The 23,350-nt window shown below is 40.5% G+C and overlaps 1 protein-coding gene across 5 annotated transcripts in view; it reads right to left on the bottom strand.

The window, feature by feature from the left end:
- Gpat4 (Glycerol-3-phosphate acyltransferase 4) overlaps positions 1-23,350 on the bottom strand; it is a 188,395-nt gene that overhangs the window by 30,231 nt on the left and 134,814 nt on the right. For 4 of the 5 annotated variants that reach the window (XM_070082848.1, XM_070082850.1, XM_070082849.1 and 1 more), the window contains 2 exons: positions 23,099-23,233; positions 14,870-15,106 (listed from right to left, as the gene is read on the bottom strand). In XM_070082848.1, the coding sequence (XP_069938949.1) occupies positions 14,870-15,106; positions 23,099-23,233 (372 nt within the window). The remainder of the gene's footprint in view (positions 1-14,869; positions 15,107-23,098; positions 23,234-23,350) is intronic. The other variant, XM_070082851.1, reaches the window with a different exon arrangement.

Here is a 23,350-nt window from a genome sequence, read left to right as displayed (position 1 = left end):
AAATGGACTAACAACATGGCATTCCCACAATGCACCGCTGGGTCCCAGATTTTTTTTCACAGGGTGCACACCGACCACTGAGACCCATTCTCTCTCGTGTAGGCCTACCAGGCCTTTGGCGCTTGATTTGGAGCCGCTAGAATTTGTGCGTATAAATACGTCAGAAACATTGGCTCGTAAGACGTATTTATACGTCGGAAACAGTCAAAGGGTTAAAAGAAGAAGGGAAGTAACCCCGGAAAAGGACTTGCTACCTCAAGTCCTAATGGAGGGGGATTCCCCTTCTAAACATTAAAAACTTCGACACTCTCCCCTCTTCCCATCTCATCAATCATCAACAGATCTTCATTAAAGGTAAGTGTCAATTATTCTATTGTGATTATTCTATTGTTATTATTGTTATTGTAATTATTCTATTGCATTAAACTTAATATTTCATGTGGTAAAAGTTTTTTTTTCATACTTTTGGGGGTCTTGCACGGATTAATTTGATTTCCATTATTTCTTATGGGGAAAATTGATTTGCTTTCCGATAATTTTGGTTTACGATGAGCTCTCAGGAACGGATTAATATCGTGAACCAGGGGTCCACTGTAGTCACACTTCCTGGAATGGATTAATTGCGAAAAACAATAATACAGTAAATCTTCCATTTCTTGTGTGAATAAAAATTAAAAATTATTTATACTGTAATAATAATAATAATAATAATAATAATCAATTTTGATTTTATCTTAATAGTTCTTGGTCTTATTACTTTTCCTTTTATATCCATGGGGAAGTGGAATAAGAATCTTTCCTCCGTAAGCCATGCGTGTTGTAAAAGTCAACTAAAATGCCGGGAACAATGGGCTAGTAACCCCTTTTCCTGTAAAGATTACTAAAAAGAATAAGAAGAAGAAAATTGTCAAAGTGGGAAGTCTGAATCTGCGTGGATGTTGTGCAAATGATAAGAAAGAGATGATTGTGGATGTTATGAATGAGAAGAAACTGGATGTCCTGGCTTTAAGTGAAACAAAGCTGAAGGGGGTGGGAGAGTTTCAATGGAGAGGAATAAATGGGATTAGGTCAGGGGTTTCAAATAGAGTTAGAGCTAAAGAAGGAGTAGCAATAATGTTGAAGGATAAGCTATGGCAGGAAAAGAGGGACTACAAATGTATAAATTCAAGGATTATGTGGAGTAAAATAAAGATTGGATGTGAAAAGTGGGTTATAGTAAGCGTGTATGCACCTGGAGAAGAGAGAAGTGTAGAGGAGAGAGAGAGAGATTCTGAGAAATGTTGAGTGAATGCGTGGGGAGTTTTGAATCAAGTGTGAGAGTAATGGTGGTTGGGGATTTCAATGCTAAAGTGGGTAAAAATGTTATAGAGGGAGTAGTAGGTAAATTTGGGATGCCAGGGGTAATGTGTAAGGATTGAGCTATGTGTAGAAAGAAATTTGGTAATAAGTAATACATATTTTATGAAAAAGAGGATAAATAAATATACAAGGTATGGTGTAGCACGTAATGAAAGTAGTTTGTTAGATTATGTATTGGTGGATAAAAGGTTGATGGGTAGGCTCCAGGATGTACATGTTTATAGAGGGGCAACTGATATATCGGATCATTATTTAGTTGTAGCTACAGTTAGAGTAAGAGGTAGATGGGAAAAGAGGAAGGTGGCAACAACAAGTAAGAGGGAGGTGAAAGTGTATAAACTAAGGGAGGAGGAAGTTCGGGCGAGATATAAGCGACTATTGGCAGAAAGGTGGGCTAGTGCAAAGATGAGTAGTGGGGGGGTTGAAGAGGGTTGGAATAGTTTTAAAAATGCAGTATTAGAATGTGGGGCAGAAGTTTGTGGTTATAGGAGGGTGGGGGCAGGAGGAAAGAGGAGTGATTGGTGGAATGATGAAGTAAAGGGTGTGATAAAAGAGAAAAAGGTAGCTTATGAGAGGTTTTTACAAAGCAGAAGTGTTATAAGAAGAGCAGAGTATATGGAGAGTAAAAGAAAGGTGAAGAGAGTGGTGAGAGAGTACAAAAGGAGAGCAGATGATAGAGTGGGAGAGGCACTGTCAAGAAATTTTAATGAAAATAAGAAAAAATTTTGGAGTTAAACAAGTTAAGAAAGCCTAGGGAAGGTATGGATTTGTCAGTTAAAAACAGAGTAGGGGAGTTAGTAGATGGGGAGAGGGAGGTATTAGGTAGATGGCGAGAATATTTTGAGGAACTTTTAAATGTTGAGGAAGAAAAGGAGGCGGTAATTTCATGCACTGGCTAGGGAGGTATACCATCTTTTAGGAGTGAAGAAGAGCAGAATGTAAGTGTGGTGGAGGTACGTGAGGCATTACGTAGAATGAAAGGGGGTAAAGCAGCTGGAACTAATGGGATCATGACAGAAATGTTAAAAGCAGGGGGGGATATAGTGTTGGAGTGGTTGGTACTTTTGTTTAATAAATGTATGAAAGTGGGGAAGGTACCTAGGGATTGGCGGAGAGCATGTATAGTCCCTTTATATAAAGGGAAAGGGGAAAAAAAAATTGTAAAAATTATAGAGGAATACCAGGAAAAGTATATGGAAGGGTTATAATTGAAAGAATTAGAGGTAAGACAGAATGTAGGATTGCGGATGAGCAGGGAGGCTTCAGAGTGGGTAGGGGATGTGTAGATCAAGTGTTTACATTGAAGCATATATGTGAACAGTATTTAGATAAAGGTAGGGAAGTTTTTATTGCATTTATGGATTTAGAAAAGGCATATGATAGAGTGGATAGAGGAGCAATGTGGCAGATGTTGCAAGTATATGGAATAGGTGGTAAGTTACTAAATGCTGTAAAGAGCTTTTATGAGGATAGTGAGGCTCAGGTTAGGGTGTGTAGAAGAGAGGGAGACTACTCTCCTGTAAAAGTAGGTCTTAGACAGGGATGTGTAATGTCACCATGGTTGTTTAATATATTTATAGATGGGGTTGTAAAAGAAGTAAATGCTAGGGTGTTTGGGAGAGGGGTGGGATTAAATTATGGGGAATCAAATTCAAAATGGGAATTGACACAGTTACTTTTTTGCTGATGATACTGTGCTTATGGGAGATTCTAAAGAAAAATTGCAAAGGTTAGTGGATGAGTTTGAGAATGTGTGTAAAGGTAGAAAGTTGAAAGTGAACATAGAAAAGAGTAAGGTGATGAGGGTATCAAATGATTTAGATAAAGAAAAATTGGATATCAAATTGGGGAGGAGTAGTATGGAAGAAGTGAATGTTTTCAGATACTTGGGAGTTGACGTGTCGGCGGATGGATTTATGAAGGATGAGGTTAATCATAGAATTGATGAGGGAAAAAAGGTGAGTGGTGCGTTGAGGTATATGTGGAGTCAAAAAACGTTATCTATGGAGGCAAAGAAGGGAATGTATGAAAGTATAGTAGTACCAACACTCTTATATGGATGTGAAGCTTGGGTGGTAAATGCAGCAGTGAGGAGATGGTTGGAGGCAGTGGAGATGTCCTGTCTAAGGGCAATGTGTGGTGTAAATATTATGCAGAAAATTCGGAGTGTGGAAATTAGGAGAAGGTGTGGAGTTAATAAAAGCATTAGTCAGAGGGCAGAAGAGGGGTTGTTGAGGTGGTTTGGTCATTTAGAGAGAATGGATCAAAGTAGAATGACATGGAAAGCATATAAATCTATAGGGGAAGGAAGGAGGGGTAGGGGTCGTCCTCGAAAGGGTTGGAAAGAGGGGGTAAAGGAGGTTTTGTGGGCTAGTGGCTTGGACTTCCAGCAATCGTGCATGAGCGTGTTAGATAGGAGTGAATGGAGGCGAATGATACTTGGGACCTGACGATCTGTTGGAGTGTGAGCAGGGTAATATTTAGTGAAGGGATTCAGGGAAACCGGTTATGTTCATATAGTCGGACTTGAGTCCTGGAAATGGGAAGTACAATGCCTGCACTTTAAAGGAGGGGTTTGGGATATTGGCAGTTTGGAGGGATATGTTGTGTATCTTTATACGTATATGCTTCTAAGCTGTTGTATTCTGAGCACCTCTGCAAAAGCAGTGATAATGTGTGAGTGTGGTGAAAGTGTTGAATGATGATGAAAGTATTTTCTTTTTGGGGATTTTCTTTCTTTTTTGGGTCACCCTGCCTCGGTGGGAGATGGCCGACTTGTTGAAAAAAAAAAAAATACGTATAACAATAATAGTATAATAACATAATACGTAAAATAATAATACATGTATAATAATGCACTATATAATAATTCTATGGTTCACCTCGTCTCTCAGAAACCATGTGATGAGAAGTCCACTTCCAAGTATTTGACCACATTTACCTCCTCCATACTCCCATCTATCATTGCCTATATTTTTTGATACACTCGTCAAATTATTCCTTTCTATGTTCATTTTAAATTTCCTTTTACACATACCCTTCCAAATTTATATGCCAACATATGCAACTTCTCTTCAGAGTCCCCCTCCCTCCCCCCCAAAAGTGTAATAACTCCCTCTCATACCAGATTCACTATCCTTCAATTCCACACCTCTCCCTAACACACATGTACGTATGTACGCGTGTGTGTGTGTGTGTGTACTCACCTAATTGTGGTTGCAGGGGCTGATATTCAGCTCCTGGCCCTGCTTCTTCACTGAGTGCTACTAGGTCCTCTCTCTCCCTGCTCCATGAGCTTTATTATACCTCATCTTAAAGCTATGTATAGTTCCTGCCTCCACTACCTTGCTTGTGTGAGTGTGTGTGTACGTATGTGTGTACGTGTGTGTGTGTCTGTACGTGTGTACATGTGTGTGTGTACGTGTGTGTGTACGTGTGTGTGTACGTGTGTGTGTACGTGTGTGTGTACGTGTGTGTGTACGTGTGTGTGTACGTGTGTGTGTGTACGTGTGTGTGTGTACGTGTGTGTGTACGTGTGTGTGTACGTGTGTGTGTACGTGTGTGTGTGTACGTGTGTGTGTACGTGTGTACGTGTGTGTACGTGTGTGTACGTGTGTGTAGGTTGTGTGTGTACGAGTGTGTGTACGTGTGTGTGTGTATGTGTGTGTGTGTACGTGTGTGTACGTGTACTCACCTAATTGTACTCACCTAATTGTGGTTGCAGGGGTCGAGACTCAGCTCCTGGCCCCGCCTCTTCACTGATCGCTACTGGATCCTCTCTCTCTCTGCTTCCTGAGCTTTGTCATACCTCTTCTTAAAACTATGTATGGTTCCTGCCTCCACTACTTCACTTGCTAGGCTATTCCACTTGCTGACAACTCTATGACTGAAGAAATACTTCCTAACGTCCCTGTGACTCGTATGAGTCTTCAGCTTCCAGTTGTGACCCCTTGTCCCTGTGTCCCCTCTCTGGAACATCCTATCTCTGTCCACCTTGTCTATTCCCCGCAGTATCTTGTATGTCGTTATCATGTCTCCCCTGACCCTTCTGTCCTCCAGTGTCGTCAGTCCGATTTCCCTTAACCTTTCCTCGTACGACATTCCCTTGAGCTCTGGGACTAGCCTTGTTGCAAACCTTTGTACTTTCTCTAACTTCTTGACGTGCTTGACCAGGTGTGGGTTCCAGACTGGTGCTGCATACTCCAGTATGGGCCTAACATACACAGTGTACAGTGTCTTGAACGATTCCTTATTAAGGTATCGGAACGCTATTCTCAGGTTTGCCAGGCGCCCATATGCTGCAGCGGTTATTTGGTTGATGTGTGCCTCCGGTGATGTGCTCGGTGTTATGGTCACCCCAAGGTCTTTCTCCCTGAGTGAGGTCTGTAGTCTTTGTCCACCTAGCCTATACTCTGTCTGCGGTCTTCTATGCCCCTCCCCAATCTTCATGACTTTGCATTTGGCTGGATTGAATTCGAGAAGCCAGTTACTGGACCACATGTAAAGCCTCTCCAGGTCTCTTTGCAGTCCTGCCTCATCCTCGTCCGATTTAATTCTTCTCATCAACTTCACGTCATCTGCGAACAGGGACACTTCAGAGTCTATTCCTTCCATCATGTCGTTCACATATATCAAAAATAGCACTGGTCCTAGAACTGACCCCTGTGGGACCCCGCTCGTAACAGGCGCCCACTGTGATACCTCTTCACGTACCATGACTCGTTGCTGCCTCCCTGTCAGGTATTCCCTTATCCATTGCAGTGCCCTTCCTTTTACGTGTGCCTGATCCTCCAGCTTCTGCACTAATCTCTTGTGGGGAACTGTGTCAAAGGCCTTCCTGCAGTCTAGGAAAACGCAATCTACCCAACCCTCTCTCTCGTGTCTTACTTCTGTTACCTTGTCATAAAACTCCAGGAGGTTTGTGATACAAGATTTGCCTTCCATGAACCCATGCTGGTTTTCATTTATAATCTTGTTCCTTTCCAGGTGTTCGACCACTCTCCTCCTGATAATCTTCTCCATGACTTTGCACACGATACATGTCAGAGACACAGGTCTGTAGTTTAGTGCCTCGTTTCTGTTTCCTTTCTTAAATATGGGGACTACATTAGCTGTCTTCCATTTCTCAGGTAGTTGCCCAGTTTCAAGGGATGTGTGTATGTGTGTACGTGTGTGTGTGTATGTGTGTGTGTACGTGTGTGTGTACGTGTGTGTGTACGTGTGTGTACGTGTGTGTGTGTACGTGTGTGTGTGTACGTGTGTGTGTGTACGTGTGTGTGTGTACGTGTGTGTGTACGTGTGTATGTGTGTGTACGTGTGTGTACGTGTGTGTACGTGTGTGTGTGTACGTGTGTGTGTGTACGTGTGTGTGTGTACGTGTGTGTACGTGTGTGTGTACGTGTGTGTACGTGTGTGTGTACGTGTGTGTGTACGTGTGTGTGTATGTGTGTGTGTACGTACTCACCTAGTTGTACTCACCTAGTTGAGGTTGCGGGGGTCGAGTCCGAGCTCCTGGCCCCGCCTCTTCACTGATCGCTACTAGGTCACTCTCCCTGAGCCGTGAGCTTTATCGTACCTCTGCTTAAAGCTATGTATGGATCCTGCCTCCACTACATCGCTTCCCAAACTATTCCACTTACTGACTACTCTGTGGCTGAAGAAATACTTCCTAACATCCCTGTGATTCATCTGTGTCTTTAGCTTCCAACTGTGTCCCCTTGTTACTGTGTCCAATCTCTGGAACATCCTGTTTTTGTCCACCTTGTCAATTCCTCTCAGTATTTTGTATGTCGTTATCATGTCCCCCCTATCTCTCCTGTCCTCCAGTGTCGTCAGGTTGATTTCCCTTAACCTCTCCTCGTAGGACATACCTCTTAGCTCTGGGACTAGTCTTGTTGCAAACCTTTGCACTTTCTCTAGTTTCTTTACGTGCTTGGCTAGGTGTGGGTTCCAAACTGGTGCCGCATACTCCAATATGGGCCTAACGTATACGGTGTACAGGGTCCTGAACGATTCCTTATTAAGATGTCGGAATGCTGTTCTGAGGTTTGCTAGGCGCCCATATGCTGCAGCAGTTATTTGGTTGATGTGCGCTTCAGGAGATGTGCCTGGTGTTATACTCACCCCAAGATCTTTTTCCTTGAGTGAGGTTTGTAGTCTCTGACCCCCTAGACTGTACTCCGTCTGCGGCCTTCTTTGCCCTTCCCCAATCTTCATGACTTTGCACTTGGTGGGATTGAACTCCAGGAGCCAATTGCTGGACCAGTTCTGCAGCCTGTCCAGATCCCTTTGTAGTTCTGCCTGGTCTTCGATCGAGTGTATTCTTCTCATCAACTTCACGTCATCTGCAAACAGGGACACCTCAGAGTCTATTCCTTCCGTCATGTCGTTCACAAATACCAGAAACAGCACTGGTCCTAGGACTGACCCCTGCGGGACCCCGCTGGTCACAGGTGCCCACTCTGACACCTCGCCACGTACCATGACTCGCTGCTGTCTTCCTGACAAGTATTCCCTGATCCATTGTAGTGCCTTCCCTGTTATCCCTGCTTGGTCCTCCAGTTTTTGCACCAATCTCTTGTGTGGAACTGTGTCAAACGCCTTCTTGCAGTCCAAGAAAATGCAATCCACCCACCCCTCTCTCTCTTGTCTTACTGCTGTCACCATGTCATAGAACTCCAGTAGGTTTGTGACACAGGATTTCCCGTCCCTGAAACCATGCTGGCTGCTGTTGATGAGATCATTCCTTTCTAGGTGTTCCACCACTCTTCTCCTGATAATCTTCTCCATGATTTTGCATACTATACATGTCAGTGACACTGGTCTGTAGTTTAATGCTTCATGTCTGTCTCCTTTTTTAAAGATTGGGACTACATTTGCTGTCTTCCATGCCTCAGGCAATCTCCCTGTTTCGATAGATGTATTGAATATTGTTGTTAGGGGTACACATAGCGCCTCTGCTCGGTGTGTGTGTACATGTGTGTGTGTGTGTTCAAAAACCATGGTGGCATCAAACATCCCTGTCTAAGGTCTACTTTTACTGGAAAGTAATCTCCCTTTCTCCTACATACCCAAGCTGCACCTCACTATCCACATACATGCTCATTATTGCTTCAAGTAACCTACTACCTATGCCTATCTGCCATACTCTATTATGCCTTTTCTAACTATAAAAACAATGATAAGTTTCTTACCTTTATCCATGCATTGTTCATTTGTGTACTTCAGTGTAAACACTTGGTCTGTACATCTCCAAATAATAATACAGTACAAATAATAATGTGACTCTTAAAAAAGTGTGATGTTAGTTTATTCTAGCACTATATTGAATCTTATTGATCATGAAGTTTCTTGTCACACATTAAGATAATTAAAACTTTCAAGTTTCACTTTTTTTTTGGGGGGGGAGGGGGAATAATGACCTAAATGTAGCCTCTGAAAACAACTAGCATTGAGTTATGTTGAAACAGCTGGACAAAACAAGTGGAAGGTGAAGATATCAAACTAAGTTGCATTTTTCTTAACACTTTCACCATCACTCATATATAATCACTGTCTTTGCAGAGGCACTCACACATGACAGTTTAGATGTCCCTGCCAATATCCTTAATCCCTCCTTTAACCCTTAAACTGTCCAAACGTAGATCTACGTTTGCATGCGTAGTGCTCCAAACGTAGATCAACATTTTATTTTTTATTCCTTCAAATTTGGCACAATAGGCTTGAGTTGCCTAGACATGAAAGAATGGGTCTGTGCACTCAGTGTGTGCACTATTAAAAAAATCTGGGATCACTTAGTACTTTGTGGGAACACCAACTCAACCGAGCACCAGCTAGAGCAAATAGCGTGGCAAACACCAGTTATGCATTGATGCCATGTCGCAATAACACTCCCTTTTTAAGAGGAAAGTAAAAATATGTTAGATAAATACACGAGTGAGTGTGGATGGGTGTGAGTTGGACCTGATTAGCTTGTGCTACTAGGTCTGATGTCATGCTCCTTCCTTCAATGGATGTGACCTGACAAGGTGGGTCATTGGTCTAGGCTGGGGGGGGGGGGGGTGATATGGACCTGCCTTGCATGGGCCAGTAGGCCTGTTGCAGTGTTCCTTCTTGTGTTCTTATGTATTCGGCAGGCTGGCCGGCTGGCTTGCTTTGGCTGTCTGTCTATATCTCTATCTCTCTACCTATCTACCTCTCTACCTATATCTCTGTCTACCTATATCTCTGTCTACCTATATCTCTGTCTACCTATATCTCTGTCTACCTATATCTCTGTCTACCTATATCTCTGTCTACCTATATCTCTGTCTACCTATATCTCTGTCTACCTATATCTCTGTCTACCTATATCTCTGTCTACCTATATCTCTGTCTACCTATATCTCTGTCTACCTATATCTCTGTCTATCTATATCTCTGTCTATATCTGTCTATATCTGTCTATCTATATCTCTGTCTATATCTCTGTCTATCTATATCTCTGTCTATCTATATCTCTGTCTATCTATATCTGTCTTTCTCAGGAGTCAATGTTGCCGTCAGGTGAGCATCCAGAGCCAATTTCACGGTTTTATATCTCGGTAAGTACTGACCCGAATTTTTTTTTTTTAATCCTGTAACATGTAGAAAAATGTACTCCTCATTTTAAAAGAAAAAAAATGATTTTTAATTTTTCAAAATATTCAGAGCGCCATGCAAGTGAACATAGATCTACGTTTGGACAGTTTAAGGGTTAAAGTGCTGGCATTGTACTTCCCATTTCCATGACTCAAGTTTGGCTAACCGGTTTCCCTGAATTCCTTCACAAAATATTACCCTGCACACATTCCAACAGCTCATCAGGTCCCAGAAACCATTCGTCTCCACTCACTCCTATCTAAACATGCTCACACATGCTTGCTGGAAGTCCAAGCCCCTCGCTCACAAAACTTCCTTTACCCCCTCCCTCCAACCTTTTCATGGATGACCCCTACTCTGCGTTCCTTTCCCAATAGATTTGTATGCTCTCCAAGTCATTCTACTTTGTTCCATTCTCTCTAACTGACCAAACCACCTCAACAGTCCCTCTTCAGCCCACTGACTTATACTTTTAGTAATTGTACACCTCCTAATCTCCACACTACAAATTCTCTGCATAATATTTACACCACACACACTGCCCTTAGGCACGACATTTCCACTGTCTCCAGCCACCTCCTCGCTGTAGCATTTACAACCCATGTTTCACACCCATAAAAGTGTTGGTACCACTACATGTATACTTTCATATATGGATAAAGTTGTCTCTACAGATACCTCAACGCACCACTCGCCTTTTTTCATTCATCAATTCTATGCTTAACCTCATCCTTCAAAAACCCATCCACTGACAAGTCAACTCTCAAATACAGCGGACCCTCCCTTTTCACTGAATTCCATTTGTTGCCTTTTTTTTGTCAATACTACTTTGGTTCCGTTTTCGTAGATTTCCTCCATTTTTGTCGATGTTACAGAATCTGTCCAGTGCCCAGTGCGCAGACAAAGCCACCTCCCACACGTATTCTCAGGCAGTGTCGCGTTGTTTCTCAGTGACTGAACGTATCCTGCCAGGTCATATGAAACATTTCGTAATAATCCATTGTTTTCGGCACGTTTGGTGTGCATGACTGCTAAATAAGCCACCATGGCCCTTAAGAAAAGCTCCTAGTGCCAGTCCTTTGGTAAAGTGAGGAACACTGTAGAATTGAAAAATGAAATACTTCAAAAATATGATAGTGGCATAAGCACAGCCGAACTCGGCAGGACGTATGGGAAGGTGCCATCAATGATCAGCTCCACTGTGGCAAAGAAATCATGGAAGCTGATGTTGTGAAAGGGGTGAATGCGATAACCAAACAGAGATCCCAGACAACTGTTGTTGGTGTAGATCAGAGAGAAAGAGTTAGCAGGAGATGGTGTTGTGCAGTCGATAATTTGTGAAAAGGCAAGGCAGTTGCATGACGATCTCAAAGAAACTGCCTGAAACGAGTGCAGATGTTGGTGAATTTAAGGCCAGCAAAGGCTGGTTCAAAAAATTCAAGACGCAAAGTGGCATACACAGTGTTGTAAGGCACGGTGAGGGTGCCAGTTCAGACAAGCAGCTGAAAAATTGTTGCGGGAATTCAAAGGTTATGTAGAGGCTGAAAAATTCCAACCCCAACAAGTGTTCAAGTGTGACGAAACAGGCCTGTTTTGGAAGAAAATGCCAAAGAGGACAGACATCACGCAGGAGGAAAAGGCACTCCCAAGACACAAGCCTACGAAAGACAGGTTAACTCTTTTTGTGTGGTAATGCTAGTGGGGATTTCAAAGTGAAGCCTTTACTGGTGTATCACTCTGAAAATCCCAGAGTGTTCAAGAAAAACAGTGTTGTCAAGAGTAAATTGTGTGTGATGTGGAAGGCTAACAGTAGGGCATGGGTCACGAGGGAAATTTTCCTATAATGGTTCAATGAAGTGCTTGGCCCGAGTGTGAAGAAATACCTCCTGGATAATAAATTGTCCAGTGACTACTATTAATGGACAATGCTCCTGCTCATCCTCCAGACTTGGAAGACCAGTTGTCTAAGGAACTCAGTTTTGTAACAGTGAAATTCTTGCCTCCTAACACTACTCCTTTCATCCAGCCCACGGACCAGCAGATCATTGCAAACTTCAAAAAACCGTACACCAAAACAATGCTTCAAAGGTGCTTTGACATAACCTCAGACTCATAATTGACCCTAAGAGAGTTCTGGAAGAATCACTTCAATATCTTCCACTGCATAAGCCTTATAGATAAGGCTTGGCAGGGAGTGACTCACAGGATGATGAACTCTGCTTGCAGAAAACTGTGGCCAGATTGTGTCCAAAAGAAGGATTTTGAAAGGTTTGAGGCTGACCCTGTCGACCCTACACCTGTTGTGCAATCAACTGTGGCATTGGGGAATTCCATGGGGTTGGATGTGAGTGGTGAGGATGTGGAAGAGTTGGTGGAGGACCACAATCAAGAGCTAACCACTGATGAGCTGCAAGAGCTTCATCTGCAACAGCAACAGACCACAGCTTAGGAAATTGTTTCAGACAAGGAGGAAGAGAGATAGAAGAAGGTGCCTTCTTCAAAGATAAAGGCGATTTGTGCAATGAGGACTAAGGTGCATTCATATGTGGAGGAACATCACCCTCAAAAATTCTAGCAGCTTCAAATCAAGCAGGAGAAAGCCTGAAGGCCCACATGTGACAGAATGGGTCTGTGTGGTCAGTGTGCACAGTATAAAAAATCCTGCAGCACACAGTGCATAATGAGAAAAAAAAAAAAGACTTTTTGGATTAAAACGCTGACTTTGAGGTGTATTTTCATATAGTATTTATGGTTGTATTCTCGTTTTCTTGGTATCATTTGATGGAATGGAAGACATATTATAGAAAGAGATGATTTTGATTGGTTTCACCATGAAAAGAACCTTGAAATGCTACTCAAAGCAGGGGACATGTTCGATTTTTGCCATTGTTCACGAGTAAACAAGTGACATCATTGTCCAATAAATGTCCAAGTAGCCATTCTAATACGCAGCCACGAATAGGTTGACATTATTTATACAATTATTACAATATTGCAGTAGTCTGCATATCAGTAAATCTTCTATTTTTTGTTGAATAAAAATTCAAAATAGAAAGCAAGAGTAATATCAGAGGGGCCTGGAGACGTGACTGATGAACAGAGATGATGTTATTTTAGTGCCAGGAATGTCTGCATTGTTCATTCTGGATCCTATTTTGAAATTGGCATATTTTTAATTTGCACGAAATTGGCCAAATTGCCAACTTCTGTCCACTTTATTGGGTAGTCGAAATCGGTGTATGGGCAGTTTCTTGTACTCAATCAATAGAACAGAGTTCTAAAGAAATAGCTACGAGTTCGGTTGACTGGAACAATGGAATTGGCCGAAAATAGGGCTCAAATTGGAAGAAACTGCCAGATTGCTAACTTTGCAAGAGTGTAATTCCATAAGTTTTCCATCAAATTTTGTACTTTTGGTGTCATTAGCATCGGGAAAAGATTCTTTAACATTTCATAAGAAAAAATAATTTTTTTTTTCAAATATTTTGCGACAGAGAGAGACTAGGATTAGGGGTTGCTACAGTCAAAGGGTTAGAGAGAAGCCAGAAACAGACCTATCTGGACAAATATTTTGTGCGACAGTGGTCCAGTGACTCAAGCTGGTCCTACTGGCATTAATAAATAAAGGAGAGAAGTGACCCCAGATAAGGACTTGGTACCTACAGTCCTTATGGAGGGGGATTCCCCTTTTAAAGAATAACCTCTTCCCTCCTCCCTGTCTTCCATCCATAAACAACAGCCTTCAATAAAGGTAAGTGTCATGTTGAATGTTCATTCTTTTATGCAAGTAAATCTATCTTTAAGGTAAAAAAAATTTTTGGGGGCTAATACTTATAGGTGTCTGGAATGGATTAATTGGATTCACATTATTTCTCATGGGGAAAATGGTTTCCGTTTTTGCCGATCACTCTGGAATGGATTAAACACAAAAACCGAGGGTCCACTGTATCTGAAAACATTCACTTCTTTCATACTACTTCCCTCCAATGTGATATCCAATTTTTCTTTATTTAAATAGTTTGAAACCCTCATCACCTTAGTCTTATCTATATTCACTTTCAACTTTCTATCTTTACACATTATATGACAAATTGCAAATGGCAAGCTATCTAGTGTAGTACTAATAACTGCACACTACAGCCCCAAGAATTATTGAATATTACTTTAACTAGCTTGAGATAATGGTAAAATATGTCTAACTATAATAAAATTTGCATTTATGTAAAATTTTGGAGAAAAAATCCAAACTGGATGCACCTGACAAAAAAAAAAAAAAAACAAAAAAAAAAAACAACAAAAAAAAAAAAAAAAAATATGGAGACAAGATTATTAAAGCACAGGTAAAATGCCTAAAAAAAACTCAAAGTGACAATGCTCCCAAGCAATACCCTACAGATAATGAAAGCGTAAACATGTAGTACTATGATATAGGACTTGAGAAGATATTACCACAAGGAAAAACAAATTTTATGGTATGAAGGTAAAGGACAACAAAATACAAGATAAGCAAGTTAGTTTTTTTTAGCTTTAGCAACTAAAAGATTCAACAAAAAAATGCTGCAGTGATCAATAAGCATTTGCACATTTAGAGAAGCTCCAGCACAAAAATCTGCACTGAATTAAAAATGTTTATTGGTACAGAGCACACAAATTTAAATTAAAAAAAAATAGCCAGTTTAAAATAAAGCAGCTTAGCAAAGCTCTCATTCTGCAAATTCAGTAAATGGGTATTATCAGCTGTTGTTGAAAGCACTACATTACAAATCAGACAAATATGTGTTATACGTGAAAAAGTAATAACTACACTTGTATAAATGCACAGCCCTGATTATAAACACAAAACTCTAAAAGCAAGTTTATGCCATACAAGGTGGAAATTATATAAACTAACATAGGAATAACAGTTGTCGCATGCTAATACGACACAATCAATCGGTGTAGTATGATTGGCTACACATATTCCATCCGACCGAGGCCTATTGTGACTGTTGTGGTAGGTGAACACGCCACTAAACCCACGAGATATTAATCGGAAAGATGAAAGGAAGATGCATCTGCTTATCTGACGCTTCAGTGGCCCATCGGGAATTAGACCAACTATATACGTGAAGGACACCATCTGCGCCATCTAAAAAAATTAAGGATGAATATACATATATGAAAACAACCTCACTTTAAAGTTTCTAACACTTAACTTCAAATCCAACGTATATTGCTTCCACAATGCCTACTGAAAATAAAAATAAAATAAAAAAAATTTTCTTTCAACAAACTGGCCGTATCCCACAGAAGCAGGGTGGACCAAAAAGCAAAATGAAAGTTTCTCTTTTTAACTTTAGTAATGTATACAGGAGAAGGGGTTACTAGCCTCTTGCTCCCGGCATTTTAGTCGCCTCTTACGACATGCATGGCTTACGGAGGAAGAATTCTGTTCCACTTCCCCATGGAGATAAATTTAAATTATACCAAAATATACATTAAAAACTAACAGAATGGACACCCAATATGTAAAGTACGGTATTTTAAAATCAAGCACAATTTCAAAGAAAATTTCTAGATATTTTATTTATATTTAGGATTATATTTTGACAAACAAAATGTAGTCAGTTAATGCCTAACAGTGACTGAACATGCTTCCAAGTTATATTAAGTCCTTTCATTATGCACAAACTAAGATGCTGCATGTGCTTATTTCCTAATACATACTGTATATTTCAGTACGTTAAAATATTACATGGAACAGTGGTTATTAAGTGCTACCATGCCAAAAGCTTTTTCCAGATTATAAGGCATGTTATACTGGACAAAGCAAAAAACTATCTACCCTCTCATTATTCTGATGACTATCATCTCAGTAATAGTAGTGATACTATCAGAGCACTTTGACCATGCAAGTCACTTAGACAACCATGTTGGTACTAATAAGTTTGAAACTGTTAACCCATCCACCAGTGTACACTCAACTTGAAATTGTTCATAAACCAGTTTAGTATAGCAAGCACCTGTACAATGTGGATTCTGACCATAGCATTATTCCCTAAGCTACTGGGGAGCAGTGAAATCCAACCACTCACTGGACATAGCAGCTTCTGCATTAGAACTTGAAGGAGATTTTTATACAAAGTTCTTCCACCAGCAGTAACCAATAACAGTGCAAGCAAATACATAATGGCAAGATTTCACCTTTCCACCTGAAACCCAAATACATTAATTATTAATAGGAAATGAATGCACAGTGATAAATCCAGATAAAAGGTTACAGATATACATTACAGCCTCTCCTCACTTACCGACGTACTCATTTACCGACAACTCTGAGTTACGATGGGTTCTCTGTGCGAGAACTTGGGTCACGAACGGGCAGCACAGCATCTCAGTGTCAAGCATCTTGAATCTCCTTCCTACAGCCACTCTGTACACTAGCTTTCACAGTCTCCAAGACTACATATTTATACAAATTTCTTGTTGTTTTTCCTCTTGGAAGAGGAAAACAGGAAAATGGAAGAAGTACAAAAGAATTTCACTGTAAAGGGGTCAGTGACGCGTCTCAGCAACAAGCAATCTCCAAGACTACATATTTCGTCTATAAATTTGTACTTTATTGTGCATCCCATAGTAGAAGATAGTTAGAAGTGCAGCAGCATTTGGAAGAGGAAAAACAAGAGGAAAATGGAAGAAGTAAAAAAGTTCACAGTAAAGGAGTTTGCTGGTGTGTTCGTCTGTGTGTTTACATTCCTGGTGTATCGTGGCAGCTTAAGAAATGATTAAGCTCAATGAACAAGGTATGTGCCACCCATTTGGTAAAGAGGGTGAGAAACACTAGAGAATTCAAGAGAGAGATCATCGCAAAATACGAAAGTGGAGTGCATGTCTCCGAGCTGGCCAGGTTGTATAACAAACCCCATACAACCATCGCTACTATCTTGGCCAAGAAAAAGGCAATCAAGGACACTGTTGTTGTGAAAGGTGCAAATATGCTTACGAAACAGAGATCGCAAATACTCGAAGATGGAGAGACTGTTGTTGTGTGGATCAACGAGAAACAATTATCAGGAGATAGTGTTTCGCAGTCAATTATATATGAAAAGGCAAGGCAGTTGCATGATGATCTCATTAAGAAAATGCCTGGAACTAGTGCTCATATTGGTGAATTAAAGGCCAGCAAAGGTTGGTTTGAGAGATTAAAGATTCATAGTGGCATACACAGTGTGATAAGGCATGGCGAGGCTGCCAGTTCTGACAAAAAAGCGGCTGAAAAATATGTTCAGGACTTCAAAGGGTACATAGAGGCTGAAAAATTAAAAGCCCAACAAGTTTTCAACTGTGACAAAACAAGACTGTTTTGGAAGAAAATGCCAAACAGGACCTATATTACTCAGGAGGAAAAGGCACTCCCAGGACACAAGCCTATGAAAGACAGGCTAACTCTCATGTTTTGTAGTAATGCTAGTCGTGACTGTAAAGTGAAGCCTTCACTAGTGCATCATTCTGAAAATCCCAGTGTGTTCAAGAAAAACAGTGTCGTCAAGACTAAATTGTGTGTGATGTGGAGAGCAAACAGTAAGGCATGGGTCACAAGGGACATTTTCTATGACTGGTTCCATGACATGTTTGGCCCAGCATGAAAAAATACCTCCTGGAAAATAAATTAGAACTTGAGTGCCTCCTGGAAATGGACAATGCTCCTCCTCATCCTCCAAACTTGGAAGAGCAAATGGTGCCAGAGTTTAGCTTTATCAAAGTGAAATTCTTGCCCCCTAATACCACTCCTCCAGCCCATGGACCAGCAGGTCATTTCAAATTTCAAAAAACTGTACACCAAAGCAGTGCTTCAAAAGCTCTTTTAAGTGACCTCAGGCACTGAATTGGCCCTAAGAGTTCTGGAAAGATCACTTCAGTATCCCCACTTGCATAAACCTTATAGGTAAGGCTTGGGAGGGAGTGACTTGCAGGACTTTGAACTCTGCTTGGAGAAAACTGTGGCCAGAATGTGTACAGGAGAGGGATTTTGAAGGGTTTGGGGCTGACCCTGAGGAGCCTATGCCAGTTGTGGAATCTAATGTGGCACTGGGGAATTCCATGGGGTTGGATGTGAGTTTGGAGGATGTGGAAGAGTTGGTGAAGGACGATGATGAAGAGCTAACCACTACAGAGCGGCAAGAACATAAGAAGGAACACTGCAACAGGCCTACTGACCCATGTGAAGCAGATCTATGTTACCCCCCAACTTAGAACTGCCACCTAGTCAGGTCACTTCCACTTAAGGAAGGAGCACAGCACCAGACCTGGTAGCACAAGCTAGTCAGGTCCAACTCACACCCACCCACCCACCCACACCCACTCGTGTATTTATCCAACTTATTTTTAAAACTACACAAGGTCTTAGCTTTTATGACGGTACTCAGGAGTTTGTTCCACTCATCCACAGCCCTATTATCAAACTATTGCTTTCCTATGTCCTTCCTGAATCTGAACTTTTCCAACTTGAAACCATTGCTGTGAGTCTTGTCTTGGCTAAATATTTTCAGCATGCTATTTACAACCCCTTTATTTATTCCTGTTCTCCATTTTTTTTTTTTCAACAAGTCGGCCGTCTCCCACCGAGGCAGGGTGACCCAAAAAAGAAAGAAAACCCCCAAAAAGAAAATACTTTCATCATTATTCAACACTTTCACCACACTCGCACATTATCACTGTTTTTGCAGAGGTGCTCAGAATACAACAGTTTAGAAGCATACACATATAAAGATACACAACATATCCCTCCAAACTGCCAATATCCCAAACCCCTCCTTTAAAGTGCAGGCATTGTACTTCCCATTTCCAGGACTCAAGTCCGACTATATGAAAATAACCGGTTTCCCTGAATCCCTTCACTAAATATTACCCTGCTCACACTCCAATAGATCGTCAGGTCCCAAGTACCATTCGTCTCCATTCACTCCTATCTAACAGGTTCACGCACGCTTGCTGGAAGTCCAAGCCCCTTGCCCACAAAACCTCCTTTACCCCCTCTCACCAACCCTTTCGAGGACGACCCCTACCCCGCCTTCCTTCCCCTATAGATTTATATGCTTTCCATGTCATTCTACTTTGATCCATTCTCTCTAAATGACCAAACCACCTCAACAACCCCTCTTCTGCCCTCTGACTAATACTTTTATTAACTCCACACCTTTTCCTAATTTCCACACTCCGAATTTTCTGCATAATATTTACACCACACATTGCCCTTAAACAGGACATCTCTACTGCCTCCAACCGTCTCCTCGCTGCTGCATTTACCACCCAAGCTTCACACCCATATAAGAGTGTTGGTACTACTATACTTTCATACATTCCCTTCTTTGCCTCCATAGATAACGTTTTTTGATTCCACATATACCTCAACGCACCACTCACCTTTTTTCCCTTATCAATTCTGTGATTAACCTCATCCTTCATAAATCCATCCGCCGACACGTCAACTCCCAAGTATCTGAAAACATCCACTTCTTCCATACTCCTCCTCCCCAATTTGATATCCAATTTATCTAAATCATTTGATACCCTCATCACTTTACTCTTTTTTATGTTCACTTTCAACTTTCTACCTTTACACACATTCCCAAACTTATCCACTAACCTTTGCAATTTTTCTTTAGAATCTCCCATAAGCACAGTATCATTTGATTCCCCAAAATTTAATCCCACTCCTCTCCCGAACACCCTAGCATTTACTTCCTTTGCAACCCCATCTATAAATATATTAAACAACCATGGTGACATTACACATCCCTGTCTAAGACCTACTTTTACCGGGAAGTAGTCTCCCTCTCTTCTACACACCCTAACCTGAGCCTCACTATCCTCATAAAAACTCTTTACAGCATTTAATAACTTACCACCTATTCCATATACTTGCAACATCTGCCACATTGCTCCTCTATTCACTCTATCATATGCCTTTTCTAAATCCATAAATGCAATAAAAACTTCCCTACCTTTATCTAAATACTGTTCACATATATGCTTCAATGCAAACACTTGATCTACACATCCCCTACCCACTCTGAAACCTCCTTGCTGATCCGCAATCCTACATTCGGTCTTACCTCTAATTCTTTCAATTATAACCCTACCGTACACTTTTCCTGGTATACTCAGTAAACTTATTCCTCTATAATTTTTACAGTCTCTTTTGTCCCCTTTCCCTTTATATAAAGGGACTATACATGCTCTCCGCCAATCCCTAGACATACATGTATACGTTTATTTATACACACTCTTCTGAGTTTTCTTTGATTTTATCTTAGTTCTTGTTCTTATTACTTTTCCTTTTATATCCATGGGGAAGTGGAATAAGAATCTTTCCTCCATAAGCCATGCGTGTTGTAAAGGTCAACTAAAATGCTGGGAACAATGGGCTAGTAACCCCTTTTCTTGTAATAATTACTAAAAAGAATAAGAAGAAAATTGTAATAGCTATATACTACTATTCAAATCAACTTGAATGTATCAATAATCCTTGCAAAAGGGATGAACACTTATATGTTTCACTGTAAACACCTGGTCCACACACCCCCTACCTTTCCTAAAGCCTCCTTGTTCATCTGCTATCCTATTCTCCGTCTTACTCTTAATTCTTTCAATAATAACTCTACCATACACTTTACCAGGTATACTCAACAGACTTATCCCCCTATACTTTTTGCACTCTTTTGTCCCCTTTCCCTTTATATAAAGGGACTATACATGCTCTCTGCCAATCCCTAGGTACCTTCCCCTCTTTCATACATTTATTAAACAAAAGTACCAACCACTCCAACACTATATCCCCCCCTGTTTTTAACATTTCTGTCATGATCCCATCAGTTCCAGCTGCTTTACCCCCTTTCATTTTACGTAATGCCTCACGTACCTCCCCCACACTTACATTCTGCTCTTCTTCACTCCTAAAAGATGGTATACCTCCCTGGCCAGTGCATGAAATTACTGCCTCTGTTTCTTCCTTAACATTTAGAAGTTCCTCAAAATATTCTCGCCATCTACCTAATACCTCCATCTCCCCATCTACTAACTCCCCTACTCTGTTTTTAACTAACAAATCCATACTTTCCCTAGGCTTTCTTAACTTGTTTAACTCACTCCAAAATTTTTTCTTATTTTCATTAAAATTTCTTGACAGTGCCTCTCCCACTCTATCATCTGCTCTCCTTTTGCACTCTCTTTACCTTTCTTTTACTCTCCATATACTCTGCTCTTCTTATAACACTTCTGCTTTGTAAAAACCTCTCATAAGCTACCTTTTTCTCTTTTATCACACCCTTTACTTCATCATTCCACCAATCACTCCTCTTTCCTCCTGCCCCCACCCTCCTATAACCACAAACTTCTGCCCCACATTCTAATACTGCATTTTTAAAACTATTCCAACCCTCTTCAACCCCCCCACTACTCATCTTTGCACTAGCCCACCTTTCTGCCAATAGTCGCTTATATCTCGCCCGAACTTCCTCCTCCCTTAGTTTATACACTTTCACCTCCCTCTTACTTGTTGTTGCCACCTTCCTCTTTTCCCATCTACCTCTTACTCTAACTGTAGCTACAACTAAATAATGATCCGATATATCAGTTGCCCCTCTATAAACATGTACATCCTGGAGCCTACCCATCAACCTTTTATCCACCAATACATAATCTAATAAACTTTCATTACGTGCTACATCATACCTTGTATATTTATTTATCCTCTTTTCCATAAAATATGTATTACTTATTACCAAATCTCTTTCTACACATAGCTCAATTAAAGGCTCCCCATTTACATTTACCCCTGGCACCCCAAATTTACCTACTACTCCCTCCATAACACTTTTACCCACTTTAGCATTGAAATCCCCAACCACCATTACTCTCACACTTGATTCAAATCTCCCCATGCATTCACTCAACATTTCCCAAAATCTCTCTCTCTCCCCTCTACACTTCATCTTCTCCAGGTGCATACACGCTTATTATAACCCACTTTTCACATCCAATCTTTATTTTACTCCACATAATCCTTGAATTAATACATTTATAGTCCCTCTTTTCCTGCCATAGCTTATCCTTCAACAATATTGTTTTCCATTTATACACCTCAATCAATTTTCCCTAATTCTACGCCTTTCTAGAGAGTGCAGATTCAGGGCCCTCAGTTTATCCTCATAGGGAAGATTTCTGATACATGGGATCAGCTTTCTCATCCTCCTCTGTATGTTTTCCAGTGCATTTATATCCATTCTGTAATATGGTGACCAGAACTGTACAGCATAATCTAAATGAGGCCTAACCAAGGACATATCGAGTTGAACAACCTGAGGACTTCTATTATTTATACTTCTTGATATGAAGCCAAGGATTCTGTTAGCTTTATTGCAAACACTTATGCACTGTTGTCTTGGTATCAGATTACTGCTAACCAGAACTCCTAAATCCTTTTCGCATTCAGTAGTATTAAGATCTACACTATTCAGTTTATAAATGGCATGGTTATAGAATTCATTTGTAAAGCCTCAAAACGTAACTAATGAACAGAGGAAATGTTAGTTTAGTGCCAGGAATGCCTACATTGTTTATTCTGGACCCTATTTTGAAACGAATATTTTGAACTTTACATTAAATTGGCCAAATAACCATTTTCCGATCACTTTATTTTGTTGTTGAAACAGTTGACTTGGAGATTTCTTCTGCTCAATTGATAGAATAGAAGTAATACTAGTGAAATAGCTAAGAATTTGGTTGACTGGAATACTGTAATTGGCCTAAAATGGGAGTCAAAGTCAGCAAAATCGCCGATGCGTAAGTATCGCCAACACATCAAAATTCGCAAGAGCATAATTTCATCAATTTTCCATCAAATTTCGTACTTTTTGTTTTATTACCTTCAGAAAAAGATTCTCAACTATTTCATAAAAAAAATAACAATTATATTTTGAAAATTCTTGGACCCTGGTGCACCCTTTGAAATTTGGCCTCTGGACCCTGAAAGGGTTAAGGGAGGCACTATAAAAATGCAGCTTTATATAATCTTTGAAAACATTCAATCTACAAATTACTTACTCTCAATACATTGGTAACGAACAAAACCTGTACTTACCCCAATCGTCAGAATGAGTATGCGAAGTGGTAGAAGTAGACAGTAGCGTAGGATAAAACCCACTACCCAGAATATTGTTAGACGGATACTTATAAATTCATACTGGCAATTGGTCCGTGTCAAAAAATTCCAAGACTGCAAAAAATAAAAAATTACATTAACAGTAAATTACATTTAATGCTAAACTGTGAAAAGCAATGCATCATGCTGAAATAAAATATTATCATTATTATTATTATTATTATTATTATT

The sequence above is a fragment of the Cherax quadricarinatus genome, chromosome 8 (assembly GCF_038502225.1).
Source record: "Cherax quadricarinatus isolate ZL_2023a chromosome 8, ASM3850222v1, whole genome shotgun sequence".
In the NCBI taxonomy this organism is placed as follows: Eukaryota; Metazoa; Arthropoda; class Malacostraca; order Decapoda; family Parastacidae; genus Cherax; species Cherax quadricarinatus.
This window is presented reverse-complemented; position numbering and strand designations above follow the sequence as displayed.